Below are 24,393 nucleotides of genomic sequence, written 5' to 3'. Positions count from 1 at the left end.
ATTAATAGAAAATGATTTCAGAAATAATTCTAAAATTAATAAAAAATAATTGAAAATTATTTAAAAAAATAATTTTCTCTCCAGAATTGATAAAAATTCAGAATTTATGATATGGTATCACGAGTATCACGAGAGCTGATACTGAGATTCGGCACGGTCATTTTCGAGAGTAAGTGTGTGAATAGGTAGTCAGATATTTCCAGCTAAGTAGGAATCCCAGAACACCACTTTTTCCGGGGGACCCATGATGTTATTAAGACGGCTCTGCATATGGGAGTCGTATACTTTTCTGCAAATACTATCAATCAGGAAGAACTACTAAGTACTATAAAACCAATACTTAATAATAATAAATATACTTAATAAATAAAAATACTTAATTATAATAAACTTTATACTTAACTTACTAATTTTTAATCGATTTCAAATGCTACTTTTCAGAAAGGTTGGCAACTAAAAATTTCTCTTGAAATGATTCTCTGTATCCTCCCTGTATGTTTACGAGGTACATGTATGACAGGGGTCGTACATGTACCTCGTTTTTCAGGGCACCTTCCAATGTCCTATGAACAAAATTATAGACCTCTGGGTACTCCCCCCTTCCCAAAAAAGAATTGACCCTACGTACGCCCCCGCTTTAGCCACATAAAACTGAAAGTATATCCGGTATTTCTGTGCTGAATGTGTGTGCTCAAATAGTATCTATTTTTCTGAAGTACACTGGTTAATAACGGGTCATCAATTTGTTTCCCGCTATTACAGCGGCATTTGGGACTCCACACCAACCACGTATGGTTCTGGTTCAATTTGTTTCGAAGAATAACAACATATAATATTGTTTTTATTTGACAGATGGCAGCAAGAGTTCCAGTTTCATGCCAATCTCTCTACGTAACTTATGGAAATACATAAAACGATATTATTCACCGTCACGGGTCGAACGAATTAAAAAAAGACATTCCATCATAGTTCATTCGAAAAAGGAAAAAAATTCCTCTATGTATGTCACTGGGCAGATCTCGAACTCCAAGCTCGCATAAACAAAATGTTTGGTTTTTGAAATAATTGAAGCCAACAAATTCGTAACTGGATCGTAAGTAAGTATAGATAATATATGATCAAGGCCGTAGCGGGGGGGGGGGGGGGAAGGCCCTGGTCCTCCCGTAATGTGAGAAAATGACTGAAAAGGGGGAAAATGGCAAAATCGATTGTTTGACCAATTTGGTTCCCCCGAACGAAATTTCTGGCGACGGCACTGTATATGACCCAAATTTGCATCGCGACTTGTTGGTTAAGGGAGCCACTTTTACGAGGCACGTTCACATTCAAGGATTCCCAAGACGCTTCAACTCAGCTAAGATGTTTTTGGTAGTTTTCTAACTTCTAGGTGCAAAGACGAACAGGTCTCTTACAGGGCAATCTTAAGAGCACCAAGAAAGTTTTCTGAGGCTTCACTAAAAATGCTTGACTACGAATTTAAATGCTCACTCTCGAAAATTTAATCAGATGTCATTTTTGTGAGACCACCTTCTTTTCTTGAGACTAACCGAGCTTAGCCCGGGTGGGCCCATACGTTAAAACGGCGTTGGTCTCTTATGCTATGGCGTCGATAGCCATCGCTATCAGATGAAGCGGAAGAGTTCCAATTTCCTGCCCAATATAAATCATATGGGCACACAGGGTATTGATGTAATTACATCCACTGACTTATTGGCAAACAATGATGCCAGCACTTCGGGAGAAAAATTTAATGAGACGTCCACAGTGAACACACAAAGAGTTATACATAATAATTCTAAAATGATTCATGAAATTAGTGAAACGGATGAAGAGGACAGGAATGCTCACAGTGACAATAACGATGATTTTGTTACAGTTAATCGAGCAAAAAAGAAAAAAACTAGTACTCAAATGAATACTAACAACAATGAAAATGTTGTTAATAAGAATGGTGGCAAAAATGTACTGTCGGGTCCAAAGGGAATACCCCCCATCATACTAACTGATTGGGGCAACAAATGGTTGCAAGATTTTGCAGAAATAAAAAAAAAATGTGATATATTGCCTCAATTTAAGACAACTGCTAACACGCTGGTATTCCAAGTATATTCTGAAAGTGATTATCGTACTGTAATAAAATTGTTTGATAATAAGAAATACAAATACTATACATACCAAATGCAGAGCGAGCGTACGATAAAATTTGTAATTAGGGGTCTCCCCGCTAATGTAGACACCACAGAAATTAAAATGGATCTGGAAAAGAAGCAATTTCACCCTATTAAAGTGTCCAATATGAAAAATCTTAGAACTGGTAGAGCTCTACCTTTGTTTTTGATTGAAATACCGATTTCTGATAAAAATCTTGCTAACATAACACAAATTGCAGATGTAAATATTGAAATTGAGAGGTACCGAGGTGCTCAGGGTCCCATTCAATGTAGGGCGTGTCAAATGTATGGACACAGCTCTTATGGATGCAAAAACGCCCCGGCGTGTGCTTTTTGTGGTGGTAAACATGAGACTAAAAATTGTAGGGACAAGGGTAACCCAAGAAAAATTAAGTGCTTTCACTGTGGTGGCCCTCATACGGCCACATATTCTGGCTGTCCAAAACGACCAAGTGCAAATCTGAATAGAGCTAGAATTTTCTTACCATTGTTACCACCTGATGTAAAAGAACAACATGAATCTGAGACACTATCTACAGTGACTAATGAAAAGTCACTCAAACATGACCACAATATTGTACAAGCTGAAAACTTACAAGAGACTGTAATAATAAACTCATCAGAAAAACCAAAAACTTGGAATATTGTCAATATTAATGAAAAAACTGATGTCACTCAGATTTCTAGGGATATAGAGAAACAAAAAATTCTACACAACACCATATATAAAGGTGTACACCCGCTTGCCATAAAAAACAAGAACCTGGAAGTAACTCCACTTGAACTGACTCTACAACTCACTGAATTAAACGCAAAAAAAACATTTTCTAAGGTGCTTCACCAGTTATTGATAACATCTGAACGAAAAAATATTTCTTCTATATCGGAAGCTTCAACAACCAGTTTCTCTGAGGAAATGCTGAATACTGGCGACTTAAATACATCTGGTGAAGTTGGAAATCGAGGGCTCACAGAACTTACACATTCTACACAAAAACCTACAAATCCAGTACACACAGAGTCACATATACAGGACACAACGACTGTGAATCAGTTTGGCCGAGACAGAATCATAAATTCAAATGAATTCAAGCAACTTAATGTCGTCCTTAGCAATTTTCTTGGTGCTGCTGGTTTCTCGCACGTAAAAATAAATTTATTGATACAAGCTTTGATTAACATTTTACTTCTACCCAACAATTAGTACGCTAAGAGAATCTGCACCTAGACCATTGAGCATAATGGCTTGGAATGCCAATGGTATAAAAGATAAAATTCCAGAACTTAAAGAGGAATTATTCACTAATCAAATAGATATCTTACTTTTATCTGAAACATTCCTCTTACCAAGCCAACGTATCAAATTAAATGGTTTTAAAATAATAAGAAATGATCGAATTCATAACAGAGGAGGAGGTACTGCTATTGCAGTAAGAAATAGCATACCCTTCCAAGAAATAAATCTCCCGTTGTCTTCTCAAATGGAAGCAACAGCGGTTACAATTCATGTCAATGGTATTAATATGATATTCTGTGCAATGTATAAACCTCCCAGGAACTCTATTGATTCTGTTTTACTTGATTTCTTGTTTGATACAAATATGCCTATTATGATTGCTGGTGACTGGAACTGTAAGAACAGACTGTTTCATAGTCGTGGTAGCAATAGATGTGGTAGAATATTACGCCTTTATTGTTTGAGAAGGTTTTTATGTATTCACTCCCCCAAGGTGCCAACCCATATTCCACCTCAAAATAGATATAGGCCGGATATTATAGATTTTGGTCTGTCAAAAAACATCCTTTACGAGGTGGAAACACATACTAAAGTTATCTTAAGTTCTCCACATAACCCTGTATTTTTTCGGATCAATTTCTTGTGCCCACGTAATAAACGTATTTTTAAACAAATTAACTGGACAGGATACAGGAACATGCTTGAAAATGAATCACCCATTACCTTGGTAGATCCAGGTGCTAGGGAATTAGATGATGCAGTAATTCAGATAACTCAGACAATAAAAAACGCACTGCATGAAAATACAACAGAAATAATCCAACCAGATAACCAATATGGTCTTCCAAGGGACATATTACAAAAAATCAGACACAAAAATAGAGTTCGTGGTCTGTGGCAAAAATATAGAAGAAGATCAGACAAAATAGCACTTAATAGACTCACAAGAGAAATAAAAACGGAAGTCACTCACTTTATTAACAATAGATTTACTGATTTTATTGAAAATGCAAGCGCAGAAAATAATAACATATGGCGTGCTTGGAAATTATGTAAAAAAAAAGGCATTTCCAATGTCAACAAAATTCAAGGGGATAACGGAATTGTTTTCTCAGAGGAACAAATTGCAGAGACTTTTGCAACAGCATTTGAGAGACAATTCTCCCCAAATCACGTGCAGGACATCGAAACTCAAGTTCAAATGCGACATAGAATAGCAGAGTTTATTCAACATCATAGACTCTACGGTTCTCAACACTTCGAACCAACTGACATCATAGAGGTATCGGACACTTTATCGAAGCTAAACGTCAAAAAAGCTTCAGGTGTCGATCATGTCTCCAACTCTGCACTAAAGAATCTTCCCACATCAGTTATTGTTTCACTCACTAACATTTTCAATGCATTACTTTTTGCTAATTATTTTCCAACTTCTTGGAAACACTCGGTTGTAAAAACCATTCACAAAACAGGCACAGACCCATTGATGCCAAATTCTTACAGGCCAATCAGTCTTTTATCAAACATTAGCAAGGTATTTGAGCGAATTGTTCTAATACGCTTCGAAAAAATTAGCACCGAGCTCAATCTGGTAAGACCTGAACAACACGGATTCAGAAAAAATCACTCTTGTGTTACTCAGCTAATGAGAGTAACTGAATATATTACGAGTCATTTTAACAACAGAGACTACGTTGCAGCGGTCTTTTTAGACATTTGCAAAGCATTTGACAAGTGCGATCACCCAACACTACTTGTCAAACTTATTGACTGCAACTTACCACCTTATATAATAATCTTTTTCTATAACTATCTTGTTGGGAGAACATTTGAGGTTAGAATCGGAGAAAAAGATTCGTCAAAAAAAATAGTACGTGCATCGGTTCCACAGGGAAGTGTGTTGGGCCCACAGCTCTTTTCAATTTACATTAATGATATCCCGGCACCTTCCAATGGAATAATAGCCCTATTTGCTGATGATGCTGTGGTATTGTGTGGCAATAGAAGTGCAACACAAGCGGTCAATAACTTACAAGAAACAATCGATGACATCACGGACTGGTGCACCGACTCAGACATAGTTTTAAATCAAGAAAAATGTAAGTTTGCTTGGTTCACACACTGCCGAAACACTCCCCAGAATAGAAGAATTCGCATCAACAACACAACACTCTGTCCAGTCTCAAAGGTTAAATATCTCGGCTGCATTCTAGACAAAACCTTATCATTCATACACCAAATTAGAAATGCACGCAACAAGACTAACAATATCATGGGTGCACTCAATAAAATTACCTTCCCACAAGCAAAGCTAACCATGAAAAATAAAGTCTTACTCTTCAAGTCAATTCTTCGGCCAACGCTAACTTACGCCTCACCAGCATGGGCACATGCCAACAAAAATAATATAAAAATCCTTCAACGTGGACAAAATAGAATCTTCAGAAGATTTGTAAGAGCTCCATGGTTTGTTAAAAACGAAAATATACAAAAAGACCTTGGTATTCCTCATATTTTTTCATATATCAAAGAACTCAATAAAACACAATTTGACAACATGGCTGATTCGGAGTACCAGCATATACGTGACATTGTTGACTACCATCGTGACCCAACTCCACGTATTTCGGCAAGGAGGAAGGCCTATCGTAGGCCTCAACAAATCTTTCATCTCCAATGGGAGAATGAGAGATAATAAAAAAAAAAAAAAAAAAGTAAAATACTATGTACATAATTCTGACAATTTGGCATCTATTTATTTTTTAATATTTATCTTTCTCCTTTATGTTTTTCACCCTTTGATAATTGCATATGATTGTTTTGATTGTGGCACCTATTTAACTTGTGCTTGGCACCTATTTAACCATATCTAACCGCATTTAACCGCATTTAAATCAAAATCAAAAAAAAAAAAAAAAAAAAATTCTCCATACTGGCGAACTGAGCTGGTTTGAGGTGTGTATTTGTGCGACCTGCTTTCTTCTGTGATCTGGTTTTTTGAGGGTTTCTTGTGAAAATTATTTGTATAATATGTCAATGGACTGCTTAATGTAGAATGATGTTTAATGGAGCTTGTCAAATAAAAATTGCATTCGCATGTACTTGACCACTGCCCATTGCCATGTATGCTGGATTTCTTTCTCCGTAGGTAGAAGAGTTGTGACGGCATTTTACACGACCAAATCCCTGGGCTTAATTTTGTTTTTTAGCAGTGACCGACCAGGACCATTCCTCCCAATATTTGTCACGTTTGTTTCTCTTCTTTCTTCCACTGTACATACACACGCACAACTACACTACAATTTCTTTCGTTCTTCATAGGCCCTTCACGGCCCGTTTGTAATCCCACAGTCAGCACACACGGAGCTGGGAATGGGGGAAAAACTCTAATTCTGGTCTGGTCTGGTCCTGCCCAATATAATATAATAATATAAAAAAAAAAGGGAAAGGGGTCTTTAGCCATTTAAATGTACAAAACATGCTCTTTTTTCAACACTCCTTAATTTCATGGCCACTTATTTAAAGGGCCTGTTTGTGTGTAGCTGCAGTATTTCATATTATATTCTTTTTCTCTATCGCCACTAGATGGCACCGCGTACACAATTATTATCTATGTTATTTTTCCCGCCTTTTGAGGCAGATGTTCTTTTGTATCGGCTCGAGTCAGTCGTACCTTTGCTTCATCTCATTAATAAACGTTTTTTGTTATAATTGAAACCTTTGCGTTCTCCGTATATAACGGCGCGTTCGTCGTTCGTGTACATTTTTTGGCGCCCGAACAGGGACTCACTGCATAAAGTAGTCCTGACGAGCTTTGGCTGCCGTGACGGAGGTGCCCACGACGACAGTTGAGCTTTCCGACGCGGACACCCGTACTGAAAGAATTCTGCTGCAGCTGGCGGAACAACAACGAGTGCTTTCGCAGTTGATGACGCGTTCACCGTCTACTACTACTGAGGTAAGAGACAGTTATTTGCCTCGCATAAACATTCCGTCATTCGCGGGGTCGTATATAAACTGGAACAGTTTCAAGGACCTGTACGAATCGATGATTCACAAAAACGAGCATTTGACGAACGTCCAGAAATTCAGCTACTTGAGGGCCTCTTGGAGGGTGATGCAGCGGCGTTGATCAAACACATACCAGTGTCAGAAGCCACATACATAGAGGATTGGGAAAAATTGCTTCGTTTTGATAGGAAGGTGGTCATAATTTCGTCCCTGATAAAGACGTTTCTCGAACAGCAACCGGTTTCTACTCCTGATGAAGCGAAACTCAGACACATTGCCGATACTTCGGATGAGATTATTCGAAGTTCGCCTGCCATTGCCGATGAAACTGTTGCTCTGGACCCTTGGTTGATTGAAATCTTGCTGGAAAAAGTTGAACCAGAAACGCGACAGCTTTGGGCTCAAAAGACAGCAGAACAAGATTTTCCAAAGTTCGGAAACTTCGTCGAGTTTCTCAATTCAAGATGCGCTGCCCTCGAGATCTTCAATCCTGAAAGGTCAACAAGCGGAATTCAGGTGCCACAGAAATCAACATCATCACCTAGCGGTCTCAACAGTAGCTGTCCATCATGCCACGGACCTCACGGACTACATAAGTGTCAGATTTTCAAATCCTGGTCAGTGGCCGAGAGAAAAAACTTCGTTCGCAAGAAACAGTTATGTTTCAACTGTTTCTCCAGCTGTCACAAGATATATGAATGTTCGTCGTCGTTCAGGTGTTCGCGATGTGATCAGCGGCATCATTCAACTTTGCACGAAGTTGTGCCCACTAGTGTTACCGCAGCGTTATCGGATATGCCTGTATCTACCGCGTCTAAGGTGTATGATCCCACAGTGTTGCAATCAAATATTTCCGCTAATGCTTCTTTCTGTACGCTATTGCCCACGGCTCAAGTGTGCGTCTTAGATGCATCAGGTAACCGTCATGTTATCCGTGCACTTCTCGACTCGGGCTCTCAGTGTTCCTTCATCAGTGAAGCATGTGTTCAAGCATTGAGTATTCCCCGCAAAAATGCCCGCTTGACTGTGAAAGGAGTGGCAGCTGTGGACGCTGGTACCACTAGAGGGTTAGTGAACTTAAAATTGTATTCTACCTATGATGATAATCATTATATTGATATTGATTCGTATATTTTGAGAAAGTTAACGGATCCATTGCCTACTGAGTTTGTCCGTTCGGATGAACTAATTCTTATGCTGATTCGCATAAATTAGCTGATGTTTACTTTGATAAGTGTAAAAACATTGACATTATTATTGGAGCTGAGCATTTTTTCTCTTTGATACGCCCAGGGCAAATACGGGATAACGATAGTGCACTCATCACCCAAAATACATTGTTTGGTTGGGTACTGTCAGGAAAGATTCCTACAAAATGTAATGGAGCTAATAATAACTGTCAGTCTAATACTTATTTTATATGTCTTCATTCTGAATTGGATGTCGATGAAACACTTCATGGTTCCGACGAGATTCCTACAGTGCCCCATGAAAACTCTCTCCCCCTGAAAAGGAATTTTGTGAGAAGCATTTTCAAGAGAATTATCAACTGTGCACGGTAACTTATGGAACATCATCGGCCCCCTTCCCCACTACTAGATTATTGCAATCAATGCCCACTACTAGATTATTTGACAAACGCTATAAACATTTGTTCGCCGCCGCAGCTTATCGATGTTTTGAAAGAGCATGGTTTTCATTTGAGAATGTGGCGTAATTCATTGGAACCAACTGAACATATTTCTTGGGATGTCCCTTCTGAAAATGCATTCTTTGAAAGTTGTCACGGTATCTTACGGGTGGGAGGACGTTTGCAATATTCCTCTTTGAATCGTTCTCTTTCAGCTTGTGGAGTTGACTTTGCAGGACCTGTCAACATACAACATACACATCCAACACATTCAATGATTTTGTTCACATGGAGGTGCTAAAAAAAATTATTTACAGTGATAATGCCATAAAATTCATCTAAGTAGAAATGTTATGTTCGAGTAGTCGGCATTCAAACTACTAGAGGTATTTTTGAAATTTTTTTTTAATTTGTTAATCAGATGCTAAGATATGTGTTCTACTGATGAATCAAGAATAATATGACACCATGTATATATTCTTGATAGGGTGGGAGTATGTTTGTATGTAGCTGTAGTATTTCATAATATATTCTTTTTCTCTATCGCCACTAGATGGCACCGCGTACACAATTATTATCTATGTTATTTTTCTCGCCTTTTGAGGCAGATGTTCTTTTGTATCGGCTCGAGTCAGTCGTACCTTTGCTTCATCTCATTAATAAACGTTTTTTGTTATAATTGAAACCTTTGCGTTCTCCGTATATAACGGCGCGTTCGTTGTTCGTGTACAGGGCCCCTTCAAAGATTGCGTAATAGTCGCTCCGTATTCTTCTTTTTTCTCTCTCCCCTGTAACACTGACACCTATCTCTTGACCATTGTATTGCCACCTGCAGGCAATTGACTTTATGGCTTTATTTCATCTATTTTATTTACGCATCCCTTCCATGGGAATATGCTCCTTTTCTCTACTGCTTGTAGGCCTGTTGCTCTCTGTGGGAGTGACTTGAAGTCTGTGACTAAAGTCAACGTGTGATGTTATCGGCTCGCATTCACGCCTCAATGTTGGGAACCACAGAAAACCAACGTCAGTCAACCAATGACAGCGGTGGGTTTGAACCCGGTTCCTCTCGATGATACAAGCAGGCTGCAGACCATTCAATAGCTGCTGGAAAATGCAAGGCGGAAGATCTACGCATTTATAGAGATAACGATCGAGTTGTATAACGGTGCTAGATTCGGTTAAGTAATCGGTCTGGAAAAATAGTCCTCAACTGTACAGACAGAAGCACTGGGGTGGGAGGGGGGATGACGTAAGTATTTGGAAGTCTTGATCATGTTATTTAAACAGCTACAAAGACCACAACAGACAAAATGTCCAGCGAGGTGACGGAAAAAAGGTGCCCATAAAAAATATGGATGTCGAATCTCAACTAGTATATCAAACAGCTACCCAATGAGAGTAATAAAAACCAATAATTATGATAATATAAATATACTGCCCATAAAAAAAAATATGTCTCATCTAAGTATGGATAGCTTCATGTCTATAATATTCAGATATTTCGGGACTATGTGGTAAGTCTCATCACCTTTCTTGGGGGAAACCGTGCGACCCAAGAACGTCAATGAACATTTATTCAGGTGAAAGATTAGCAATGATGACTCTAAACGGTTGAAAGTGGTTATCAGGAATAGTAACGGCCTACTGAAACACCTGCACACGAATATTCCACAAACTGCCTAGTTTCAGACGCAGTGATGCTTGGATGAGAAGCTGGCAATTTTTTAGAACTTGATAGCTAATTATCTTTAATCCCAGTTACAAGGTCTCTTCATGTAAAAGTGGGTTTCACAGGAGGAATTCCACACACATTTCCCTTTTGGACTTTTTTTTTTTTAAAGTTTTCAATTTACAAAGAATTTGTTCAATAAACTCTTTTACAGAGATGACGATCTGAATATGATAATCTAATTAACGAGTGTTCACACAGATCGCCTGAATTTTACTTTTATTTTTTCAACTGGGGTACTCCCTAGAATTAGTTCCTTTAAGACGACAGATGAGTATGAATGAATTTAATTAAATTAATAAAACAAAATGTTTCCGACATACAAAACCAATTTTGAGGTCTGAGCATTTCATTTAGTTGGGTGGACTTTTTTTAAAGTGATGTTTAGAGTGTCTTTCACAGGCGACACAGAGACTAGGAAGGATAAGGCCATTTCGAAGGACTAGATAAAAATGGTCATATAAGTGGGATTAATTTTAATTTATACGATGAAAGATAATTTGTACACACATAATAGTTGAATACATTTTCCGGCACTTCTCACTAGGTAGTAAATTGCCTATGGCAATAGACCTGAGTTGTGCTCGGTTTGGGAAAAAAAAAGAAAAAAGTTGAATACATTTATAACAAAAAGATCAGTTTATATCAAAAACTGATTGAAAAAAGATTCGAATTCCAACTCTACTTCTAACACGTTAAATGGGCGTAAAATAATTACAGACGAAACTTGCTTATTTATCTAAAAAACGAAGTCCTATACGCACACACAAAAGATTGAATAAAAATAATAATAAATATTTGCGGAAATTTGCGCGTTCACAGCAAAATTTTGGACATCATACCAGAGATAGGTTCGGTGTACCAAAGAAGTAAAATCAAGACGCACACGCTTGCAAACAGCGCAACTAAAATATACGGCAATGCAACACGTAATATTCGGCTCGCGAGCCGATATATCCGTGATGGAAGAAACGGGCCAGAAATTTTCGGATTGAAATACAACTTTTTATTCCAGCCGACCGTTTCATAAGATGTCGCTTGCTTTACGGCATCCACGGATTCGTATTCTTGGACTTTCTCGTCGACTTCATCCAACATCTCTCTCAATTCCCAATCGCAAGCTTTTTCCATCAACACTCGCACGAGTTGCTGACAGTACCAGGCACCGAGAATCCTGTTTCGAATAGCGATCTTACCTTCGACCGTCGAGTAGGATATTAACATATCTGTTAACGTAGGAATTTTTTCAATGGTTTCGGCTTCCGCTACTGAAACCACTTCGTGTGATTTCTCGTTATCATAAATCCTGCAAGCATCGGCTTCGTCTCTTGACTTTGGCACACCATAATCATGATCTCTTCCTCTACAAGCTTGAATGAAGAACATTTTAGGCTTCCCTTTAAGCGCTTTACAATTTTTGTTGTTGAACAAGTCCTTGATCTCCGATATGGATACAGGGTAATTGTCGATTCCGTAAAGAATGTTGTTCAATCCGTGAGTTAGGATTATTACAACACAACAATCGTAAATCCAATGTTCAGATCTTTTCACGAATTTTTCTAGTTCTTCCTTCATTTTCTCCCCTTTCAAATCCGGTTTCGGCACCACGTCGAAATCGAAATCTTTAAATACCATTTCCAGTCTCTCGGCATCTCTATCAGATCCTTCCCGCTTTTCGTTTTCGAAGTCTACGTTGTTAATTATGAGGCAGAGGCCTCGAGGCTTACTGGTCATTTTATAGATACGTGGGCCAGTTTTCAACTCCGTCCCCGGTTTAACGGTCAATTTGTAAAGCTTGTCTTTATTTGGAGCATGCGATCGAGTCTTTCCGAGTGACTGGATTTTATGACGTGGCTCCGGATGAGCATCTCCACATTGGACGGTAAGGGCTTGTAGACCTTCTCTTTTCGCGGAATCAACTGCTTGTGCGTGGCCAGAAATTTCGAGAACTTTGACGAATTTCTGGAAATCATCCTGGTTTTTGGTAAGTCTTTCAAGAAGTCTGCGTTTCCTTCCGAAATCAGTCTCTTCCTGGTAAATATCCTCCAAATCACTATGGGGCAGTATTCTCTCAGATATCAAGAACGGGGCTAAATGATCCAAGTCTATAAGACGTAAAAATTCTGAGGGTGTAATGCTCAGACACATTCTGCATTTTCTGTTGATTTCACTAGCATATAAAGGCAAAGCTCGCAGACCTCGACACGTTTAACATCAACGAATTCGAATTTTTGAAGTATTGCGCGAAACTGGCAAAAAACACAAAATCATCGGTGATTGCCACTTCCCTATAAAAAAACATCACTTCATAGATAAGCAGCTGCGAACGAGATAATACCTGCTTCGACAAAAAAGTCTGTCACATGTGATGAATGATTTCTTTTTTCAATCTGAACTTTAACAATAATCTTCGATGACGACCCAGTTCCAATTCTATAATCTCTGTAATCAGTTCCATTCAATGAATAAGACAGAGCAGATAAGCATATTTATATCTCTCTTTGTGTAATGTACAGTACCACATTTTTAAATACTTTATAATAAGTCAGGTTCGATTCCGAATTTTTTTCGCTTTCATAAAACGATTTTCTTTTGCATTTTTCACGTTGGTACCACGGTACCGAGAGAATTATTGTATGTAGAATTATAGACGGTGGATTTAGTTTATGGACAAAAAATTAAAAAATTTTGAGTTATAATTTTCTTGCGAAACGCTAGAAAATTTGACAAATATTTTACGATGCGTGGGCGCGGTTATAGCAGTCACAGCTTCCAAATACAAGAAAGCTGACAGAACTGCGGGTTGCGCCAAAGATCAATCTCATATACTACAATGACACGCATATGGAACGATACTCAAAAGAAACGGAAAAAAATATCGTTTTAAAAGCTCGTTTTCGTTATATTTACACTCTGAAAAGTGCATCGAAACCAGAAAGTAATACACAGAGTTTTATACAGGGTGTCCTGTAAGTTCTGATTCAGCCTTTATCTGTCATCAACCATTCGTCATAGAAGCATGGTTCTAATTTAAAAAACCCTCAAAATGCTTTCAGGAATCACTCCGTACCAATTTTGAAAATATAGTGTGTGTAATAAAATAAAAAGTCTAAAATTTTTATACGGTACCCCCATCCTCTTCCAATTAGGAAGTTGTTACCCAGTCTCTCCTGACGCCAACAAAAATAGTTCCACGCTTTTAAGTGCAACATTAGTCGAAATATATGAATTCAAAATTGGAGAAAGGGAAGAACAGCATAAATGAGAGGATGAAGCTTTGTCCGTAAGTCTATGCTGTTCTTTCCTAACTTTTCTCAGATTTTTGAATTCAAATATCTCAGCGAATATTGTACTAAGAAACGGGATTTTTTTATTGTTGGCCTCAGGAGAGTCAGGGCAACAACTTTCTGATCGGAAGACGGGGAAAAATATAAAAATTTAGATTTTTTTTTACTACGACACGCTATATATTTTCACACTCAAAACTGGTACAGAGTGATTCCTAAACACACATTTTGAGCATTTTTCAAATTAGAACCATACCTCTACGACGAATGGTTGATGAGATAAAGGTCAAATTAGGACTTACACTACACCCTGTATAAGCGATTATCATTATAGAAGTATCGTTATACAAGTAAAATCTGTTGGACACCCACCGTTTCATTAAAATCCGTCCAAATTAGACAGCCTCTCCAATTTGACATCTCAGAAGTCAAAATATAGAGATACAGTATTGTGGACATTCTGTATTATAAGATTGTGGTTCGTTCCATTCAAAGCCATCCAATGCATGTAGGGAGGTGTCCAAAGTGACAGGATTTACAGTTTATGAGATTTTCATTGTATTGTAAAAATCCATTTTCAAAGGGCCTCGGCTCAAGGATAAAAAGACACGAGAATAATTAGCAGACCATAACAGTCGAACTTTCCTCAATAGGCTACGTGTCGTTCTCTTTTATTTTTCTTTTCATCACAAAAAGCATTACTCTGTATCCATTCTAGTTCAATTGATTTAAAAAAAAGTAAAATCCCCCCCCCCCATTTTTTTAACTCGGCACTCGATCACACATGTATAAATCAATCACGTAAAATCATCACATGGTAGGGCCAGAACTAGAGGGAGGCAGAGAGGCAACTGCCCCAGGAGCCAAAGTTCAGGTGGAAGCAAAAAAAATCCGTTATAAAACTGCCAAATTTTAAAGTGGTGGGGACAAAAAAATCTCCTTTGCCCTGGACGGCAATATAATCCCTCTAAAATCCTAGTTCCGTCCGTCACATAGTATATACAGGTTTAAAAAGTTAGAGCAACATGTAAGGAATTCTTCATATTAAAACCTTAGAGATCAAAACCCATTGCTGTTAAAAAATTATAATATATCCATAAAAGAAAAAAAGACTTTACCTTGTTTGCAAATATGGACGTATTGAGACAAATTTTCCCAAGTCAAAATCTTTCATCACACCGGACAGATTTCCTAGAAAACGAATCGCAGTTTGAAGAATGGGTAAAATATTATGTTCATGTACTGTATAATCTTCCAAATAGACTGACACAAATACGGTTTTTTTTTCTCTCATAACTATTAGTTTAACGCTTAAACGACCGCTCACGAGATTTCTCGTGTTTCAATGCTGCGACGTAAAAGACCGGCAAACGAAATTTCTCGATTTTTAATTTCCTATATGTATTTGTTTTTCATTTTCAAACGTGAAAATCGCCGGTCTTATTAGAGTAAGCCTACGGGAAATAATATGCGGTCATTCAAAAGTGTGTTAATGTTTTCTTTCAACTCACTTGAAAAAATTTTATAACACACACACGATGTTCTTTGTTTAAACTTAAATTTTATTAATACAGTACAATATTTTGCATCGTATGTATTAAAAACTTAATATCATACTCGAAACAACAGATAAGCCATTAAGGATTATCTGTTGTTTCGAGTATGATATTAAGTTTATAATTAATTTATAACTGAGGTTTCCTAGCGGATGGTGCCTACTATCCATCCTAGCGAATGATGAGATTTATGAATGATGATATCCTATTTCTCGCAAATATAGTAGTATATTATATACGCGTGCGACTTCACTTCATCACCATAGTTCGCCACCAAATGGCATTTGTGTCGCAGGCTCCTCATAAGCTGAAAAACACTTGAAGGGTTGGCGGTGGGGATGATCACAATATCAGTAAATTATTATTTTTGATCACAGTCTACCTCTATCATTGACGCTGGGGGAATTCATGAAAGACAAAAGTTCGGCAATGGCAGTCGACTAATACGTTTTTTTTTCTCAAGAAGCCCGTTAATGGAATATTTTCTCGCAAGTTGAAACTTTTTTTTTTAATGAAATGCGCTGTGTTCGTAACTTGGATTAATACAAGAAAATCAAAACACTTAAAACTCGAGATACCGTGGTATTTATTTTTAATACAATTAAAACTTTGGTTACTGTGATGTCCTTATAAGAAATGACTAAAAGAACTAAAGTGATAAGAACATACAACGCCACCTAGTGTTGTGTAAGGGGAACTATAGTTCCCTCGGACATCAAGTAGACAAGATGTCTAAATGTTCTGCTCTTTCTGCTTTATAAATTCTTCCTATATACACTGCTGGCCACCGTAAATGCAACACCCTGAAGGAAGCATGCAAATAATATGAAATTTACAACATGCATTAGCGGAGGTGAGATATGCAAATGATTAGAATTTCAGCGCAGACGCACATCACGCGCGCCTGTGGCGCCACTTCAAAGCGCTATTTAAGGCTTGGAGATTTCGACGATTTGAAGTACGGCAATTGTGTTTTTCTTGTGGTTTTTTCAAAAAAACGATCAATTATGCCTCGTAGAAAACAGCGATCATCTTTTGATCAAGTATCCGAGTTCGACAGAGGAAGGATAGTGGCCTACCGAGATTGTGGATTATCTTTCAGGGAAATCGGTAGTCGTGTTGGACGAAACCAAACAACTGTAATGCGGATATGTGATCGTTGGATGCAGGAGGGTACGACGGACCGACGTGTTCGATCGCATCCACCTCAGTGCACCACTTCACATGATGACAGGCGTATGGCAGTGACGGATCGCTCAGCCACATCACGAACCATAGCACAGCACATTCAGTCTGTATCGCATCATCCAGTGTCTGCGCGTACCATTCGACGCCGTTTACAGCAGAGTGGTCTGTCCCCAAGACGTCCATTGCTTCGTCTACCCTTGACGCAAAACCTCAGACGTCTCCGCCGCCAATGGTGCGATGAAAGAAGGATGTGGACGGCACAATGGAATGAAATTGTCTTTACTGACGAGTCACGCTTCTGTCTGCAACACCACGATGGTCGGATTCGAGTCTGGAGACACCGTGGAGAGAGGATGCTGAACAGCTGCGTTATGCACCGCCACACTGGTCCTGCACCGGGTATTATGGTATGGGGCGGTATTGGATATCACTCTCGCACTCCTCTAGTACGCATTGCCGGTACTTTAAAAAGCCAGCGCTACATCTCCGAGGTGTTGGAGCCAGTTGTCCTTCCTTACCTTCAGGGCTTACCCACAGTCATATTTCAACAGGATAATGCGCGACTACACGTGGCACGCATTGTCCAAAGCTTCTTCGTCAATCGCCAGATTGAATTGCTTCCCTGGCCAGCTCGCTCTCCGGATCTTTCGCCGATAGAAAACATGTGGTCCATGGTTGCTCAACGATTGACCCAGATTACATCCCCAGCTGCCACACCAGATCAACTTTGGCAACGCGTGGAAGCTGCTTGGTCTGCTATACCCCAAGAACACATCCAAAGTCTCTTTGAATCAATGCCGAGGCGTGTGGCAGCGGTGATCTCCAACAATGGCGGCTACTCTGGCTACTGATTTTGGCAGGAACCACACTTCACAGAAGTCTATAAATTTAATCATTTGATGCTTGGTCAACATGTTATCTACAAAATAAATATTGTTGCGATATCTCTTGTCTTTCTTGGTGTTGCAATTTGGGTGGCCAGCAGTGTATATGTATGTAATCTATCTAAGTCTAACGTAATAATAAATACTCATCAAAATAAATACCCATGTGTTACCCACTCGGCTAACAAAGTGTTAAAGAAAACACAACAAGTGGCGACGAGGATCATCTCAAAAGTTGGATAGAGTATTTACTCGAAGACTGCAAAAGGTAGGAGAAAAAGTCTTTCATACATCTCTGACGATGGAAAATTTGATTGAAGAGTTAATAAGACAGAATCAAGCTCTAATGGAAGCTCTCAAAGAGCAACGAGGCTCAACGTCAACAAACCAAAAAGTGACGGTTTCGTTTGATAAATACGATGAAGCTTCAGAGACTTTCGATTCGTTTATAGAACGTTTCGAGGCGTTTTTAGACATTCAAAATGTCCCAGAAGAAAAACGTGCTAAAGTCTTAATTTCGAGCATTTCTGCAAAGCTCTACAACTTGTTGAAAAATTTATTGTCTCCGGGCAATCCATCGGAGAAAGAATTCGCCATTTTAAAGAATGTTTTGAGGAACCATTTGAATCCTAAAGCATTGATTATAGGGAGTAGGCACATGTTTATAAACGGAAAGCAGAACGAAGGCGGAAGCATCAGTTCGTATATAGCCGAATTGCGACATCTCGCAATCGCGTGCGATTATAAACAAGAGATGTTGACACCATGCTTCGGGATGTTTTCGTTAGTGGGCTCCGAGATAGAGCGATCCTCGATCGTTTATTTGAGGAAGACGACATCGAGCTAGACAAAACAATAAAGATCGCGCTGGCGATGAGATCATCGGGAAGCCGGCAGAACTGAAGGTAGTGAAAGCGGGGAAAAGGAACACGAAACTGCCCACGCAAAACAGAAACTACTCTGCCGCGGCTGTCAAATATCAGCCGTGTATACGATGCACAGGGACAAATCACGATAAAGACTCCTGCAGATTTATTGCTAGCAAATGTCGCTTCTGTAAAAAAATCGGGCATATAGAAAAAGCCTGCTACGCGGCAAAGAAGACTTAATCGACACCTAACAAACAGAAACAGATTTCAGTTGAGGAAAACGAAAATGACGTTTCCATGTTTGGGTTAGAGAGGGTATTGAGTGAAGAGCCGAAAAAGCCTCCGATGATGGTTACTGTCAACATAGACAATAAACCAGTGAGTATGGAAGTTGATACAGGTGGAACAGTATCAGTAATGAGCTTACAGAGATTCAGAAAAATCTCGAAGAAAAAAGTTCAACCTACGAATTTAGTATTCCGGACATACAACGGAGAAAAAATTTTCCCAGCGGGATATGTGACTGTGAAAGTGGAGTACGGAAAACAGAAGTTGCACTTAAACTTATATTTGGTGAGGGAAAATTTAGACACGAATTTTGGCCGTGAATGGATATACAAAGACTACCAACCAACTACCCAAAATACCAACTAGACTGGAACTCTCTTAAGGCTGTGAGGACCGCTAATGACATGGATCCCAAAAAATTGTTGGATGATTATAAAGAGATTTTCGACAACAAATTAGGTGAGATAAATAACCATGAAGTGGAACTAAAGCTAAAACCAAATGTTACCCCAGAGTTTCGTGGAGCGAGAACTGTGCCCTTCGCATTAAAAGACCGGGTTGAAAAAGAAATAGACCGGCTTGAAAGAGAAGGCATTATCGAGCGAGTTGAAACTTCAGATTGGGCTACACCAGTTGTTCCCATGGTGAAACCAGACGGATCCATAAGGTTATGTGCAGATTATTCTGTAACATTAAATCCTAAGCTAGAGGTGCCTCAGCATCCCTTACCAACGTTTGAGGAAATATTCTCATATTTAAATTGGGGTAAACGATTTTCAAAATTGGATTTCAGTCATGCATATTTGCAAATGAAAGTGCACCCTGACAGTCAACGACTCCTAACCATAAACACTCATAAGAGGTTATACGCCTGTAAAAGATTGATGTACAGCCTAAATGCAGCTTCAGCAATATGGCAAAAGTACATTGATGGGTTATTCCAAGGAATAGATGGTGTAAAAGTTTTTATGAATGACGCCAGAGTGACCGGAACAAATGACGAGTCACATCTCAGGGCTTTGGAAAAATTTTTCAAAAAATGTCAGGAGCATGGGCTGAAGTTAAATTTGAAAAAGAGCACATTTTTTCAAAAAGAAATAAATTTCTTAGGTCACAAAATTGATGAAAATGGCCTAAGTGAAACAAATGAGAAAACTGAAGCAATTTTGAAAGTTCCCGCACCGAAAAACGTTCAGGAAATGAAAAGTTTTCTGGGCATGGTAAATTTCTACGGGAAATTTTGTCCTAATCTGAAAACCATTGCCTATCCTCTCAATGAGCTGACAAAAAAGGACGTTCCGTAACGTTGGTCTAAAAAGTGTGAGACTGCATTCAAGAAGATCAAAAAGGAAATTTGCACAAAGCGAATCTTGATGCACTATGATCTTACACTACCTCTTACTCTTGCTTTGGATGCTTCTCCAGTAGGAATAGGAACAGTTCTATCACATGTCTTACCAGATGGAACAGAAAGACCAATTGCCTTCGCTTCTCGTACGCTGACAAAAACGGAACAGAGATACTCCCAGATTGACAAAGAAGCTTTGGCAATTATCTGGGCAGTAAAGAAATTTATGCTTTACTTGAAAGGCCGAAGATTTACTCTCATAACAGATCAGAAGCCTTTGGTAGTGATATTCAGCTCGAAGAAAGGTCTACCAGTGTTGACGGTTACTCTTCTGCATTATGCCTTGATCTTACAAGCATATCAGTTCGATATCATTTATCGTAACACACAGAACCATGGTAATGCAGATTGTCTTTCCCCGATTACCTTTAAGATCGGAAGACTTAGTTGTCAAGGATGACATAGAACTCTTCCAGTTGAATCAAATCGAAACACTACCAGTGAAAGCTCAACATTTAGCAAAAGAGACACAAAATGATGAAGAGTTGGGTCCATTGCTGAGGAAATTGAAATTCGGCGAACCTTTAGGAGGGAAGGAACTCGAGTACACCTTGCAGGACGGATGTATAATGCATGGCCAAAGAGTTTTTATTCCGAAGAAATTTAGAAATTAAATTCTTGATGAACTCCATCAAGGCCACCTGGGCATTGTTAAAATGAAAGCAATTGCTCGATCCTACGTCTACTGGAGGGACATTGATAGCGACATAGAAAAAGCTGCTAAAAACTGTCCAGATTCAAGTCCGATCCAGTGAAAGCAAGAGTACACCATTGGGAATACCCGATTGCTCCGTGGGAGAGAATTCACGTAGATTTCGCAGGTCCCATATTCAAGCATATATTTTTGATCGTAGTCGATGCTCATTCTAAATGGATGGAAGTATACCCGATGAAATCAACAAACACGTTCAAGAAAGTTGAATGCCTACGGGACTGTTTCTCTCGATTTGGACTGCCTTTAGTGTTAGTGAGTGACAATGGTCCTCAGTTCGCGTCACACGAGTTTGAAATATTCATGAGGAATAACGGGATAAAGCACAAAACGTGTGCTTCCCTTCAAACCATCAAGCAACGGGCAGGCAGAGCGATACATTCACACCTTAAAACAATCCCTTCGGGCGATGCAAACATTTCCCGGAAACATATACCAAAAAGTGAGCACGTTTCTGTTGAATTACAGAAAAGAGCCAAATGCGACTACCATGCAAAGCCCAGGAATGTTATTCCTAAAAAGAGAAATCCGAACTAGGATAGACCTAGTCTTGCCAAATATCAAGAACAGGGTTCAAGAAAGAATCAGAAATGAGGTCACAGACTTATATGACCGAACTTTCGAGCCAGGAGATCGTGTGGCTGTGCGAGATTACAGATCCGCCAATAACAAGTGGAAGTTCGGAACTGTTCTCAACAAAGACGGAGTTCTACACTACACTGTAGATGTAAATGGAACTCTCTTCCGACGATAGATGTAATCTATCTAAGTCTAACATAATAATAAATACTCATCAAAATAAATACCCATGTGTTATCCACTCGGCTAACAAAGTGTTAAAGAAAACACAACAAGTGGCGACAAGGATCATCTCAAAAGTTGGATAGAGTATTTACTCGAAGACTGCAAAAGGTAGGAGAAAAAGTTTTTCATACATCTCTGACGATGTAAAATTTAGTTGAAGAGTTAATAAGACAGAATCAAGCTCTAATGGAAGCTCTCAAAGAGCAACGAGGCTCAACGTCAACAAACCAAAAAGTGACGGTTTCGTTTGATAAATACGATGAAGCTTCAGAGACTTTCAAAATAAATACCCATGTGTTATCCACTCCGCTAACAAAGTGTTAAAGAAAACACAACAGTTACTTTAATTTTTAAAACAACTCACATTTTTGAATAGAATGAGATAGATTTGTTTTGGTGCACAGTGAGACAGTAAAAAAAATTGTAAATCACTACATCCAAGAAGAACAACGGCATATTAGCAAATCAGGACGAATTCGGGGGAACAAATCCACTCCACACGTACCAATCAGGGGTCTGTTCAGCCGAAATTTTGTTTTGTTTTTCGAACCCTTCACAAAATACAAATTAATAAAACCATAAATCTGGCATTTCGTTTCTTTTGTGATAAATTAAATTGACTCAAAACGCTTTCCACAAAATTAATGACCATTTTCACAAAAATAAGGAAAATTTTCACAAAAATAGGACCCTACAGGTCTGAACAGACCCCTGACAATGTTTATCATGTTCATTACTTTGCTGCAGAAGCGGTGGTCATTCATGTAAAAAAAACTTATACTGATGGCTTAAGGGTGGATGATGATGGCGCTCAATGATAATTACCAGCATAGATGTTGGCGTTTATGTGCAGGGCTACCCCATCCCACGAAGAAGATTACGGTGCATTTTTGCTGCACAAAAGTAACCCCCTTCTTAAGAAAATCCTGCATGCGATACTGTCCATCGATCTAGCTTATTACCTTCCCCCATTTGAGAAGTCTCTTTCCCTCCCCACCCAAGTTCCAATTTTATTTCCCATAATGAAACATTTCCTCCTCTAGAAAATGAATTTGTATCTAAAAATAAGCATCGTTTCTGGCACGAGAAATATTCACAAGTACCCATAAGCCGGTGGTTCTCAAACTTTTGTCACCAGCGGCTCCCTTTCCCAATTCATGATTCATCTGAGTCTACCCAGAAAAGTTTAGTAAATATTTTCTCTTATAAAAGAATCACTTCAAAGAATAAATAGGCACACACACATCAATATCTCCAGCTCCCCGTGAAACCCCTTGGAGCCACGAAGCACACTTTGAGAAACACTGCCATAAGCGGATACAGGATCTTGGAAAAGAGGTGGCGGATTTCCACTTCCACAATCCTGCCTATACGAACAATACAAATTTTTTGGAGAACGAGAATACTGTATCCGCCATAGAGTAATAATAGTATATATCTTTAGCCTATGGTATCCGCCTATGCACGTACCCGACCGGACGACGCAGAGCAACACCACCTACAGAACAAGGCCTCCGCACGAAGCTTGTGATGTCAATGAAGGTCATTTCTCCTATTGTCATTGGATATACTGCAAAGGTAAAAATATCGCATGCGTCGGCCTGCTATATCCAATGGTAATAAGTGAAATGGCCTTTTTCCATGATGTCACAAGCTTCGTGCGAAGGCCTTGTTCTATAGGTGGTGTTGCGCAGAATCAGAGAAACTTCAGGAAAACGTGCATGCTTAGAATCGCGCAACTTTACAAAATTTATTCTCCGCTCGACCATCTTCTGCTCTAGGTGTTGGCTCGACCCGACACGGTGCTTGTGTGTCTGTCTTCGCGGTCACGTTAGGATAGGTGCGAATATGTTTACACATGAATACATCAAGAAATATTAAACACGGGGCGCATGGGCGGTGTTACGGGGGGGGGGCTGCCCCCCCCCCAGCATCAAAGGTGAAGTTGACTGATCTAATGTATATATGCATATATGAATTGACATCATCATCATCGTGCCCCCCCCCCCCAGACTTCCAAGTCTATCTCTGCCTATGACAGGATGCAACTAGAAACGAAAGTTTATTCTGCTGCCCGGGGCCAGTACTCCCTTTTAGCGCTCCCCCCCCCATATTTTAAATGTAAAAAGAGTAAGCCGTCTTGAGTCGCCTGTCTTGCTCCAGCGCTAGGGGCACCAGATCCCCCTTGTCCCTAGACTTCCCTATTGCGAATATGATTATACATCTGCCACGGAGAATGCCTGTAGATATAAATCAACCTTTAAACAACGTTTCAATCGTATTGCCCCAATGACATCTAAAATCTTAGAATTACCAATATATATATATGATACGATTGCCAATACAGACAGAGAACTGATGGAATGCACTTCTCATGCAATAAGTACTGTCTCAAACTTTCCTCAATCGGCTGTGTGAAATTTCATTTTAGATTTACAACGAGGTACTGTAGTCAGTCAATGTCTACATTATTAAAAATTATAAATTTAGAGAACAGAAAAATATATCTAATGTAATTCCACTGATTTTAAAAGCTAAATATTTTAACACAAACAATGCCTTTAAAGACTAAATAGTATCTACCAAAAACAGCAATATTAGAGAGCTAATGTGTGG

General features: G+C 39.0%; 2 protein-coding genes across 2 annotated transcripts in view; one reads left to right on the top strand and one right to left on the bottom strand.

The window, feature by feature from the left end:
- Nucleotides 1-24,393, top strand: part of mRpS33 (mitochondrial ribosomal protein S33) — a 52,239-nt gene that overhangs the window by 7,905 nt on the left and 19,941 nt on the right. Inside the window, exon 2 of the mRNA XM_089245381.1 lies at nt 7,367-8,486. Coding sequence (XP_089101507.1) covers nt 7,367-8,486 — 1,120 coding nt within the window. The remainder of the gene's footprint in view (nt 1-7,366; nt 8,487-24,393) is intronic.
- Nucleotides 11,246-13,134, bottom strand: LOC149075259 (caspase-6-like). Its single transcript, XM_089242578.1, has one exon. It carries the CDS (start codon nt 12,927-12,929, stop codon nt 11,598-11,600), a length of 1,332 nt encoding a protein of 443 aa, XP_089098704.1. The 5' UTR covers nt 12,930-13,134; the 3' UTR covers nt 11,246-11,597.

The sequence above is a fragment of the Pholcus phalangioides genome, unplaced genomic scaffold (genome assembly GCF_987345545.1).
Source record: "Pholcus phalangioides strain wild (caught in Gottingen) unplaced genomic scaffold, Ppha-v1.0 ptg000015l_1, whole genome shotgun sequence".
In the NCBI taxonomy this organism is placed as follows: domain Eukaryota; kingdom Metazoa; phylum Arthropoda; class Arachnida; order Araneae; family Pholcidae; genus Pholcus; species Pholcus phalangioides.
Note: the sequence above shows the minus strand (reverse complement) of the source record. Positions and strands in the feature narration are given on the sequence as shown.

What these genes read in the sequence shown, in the direction of transcription:
- LOC149075259 (XM_089242578.1), bottom strand. Translation starts at nt 12,929, where the DNA reads ATGTGTCTGAGCATTACACCCTCAGAATTTTTACGTCTTATAGACTTG.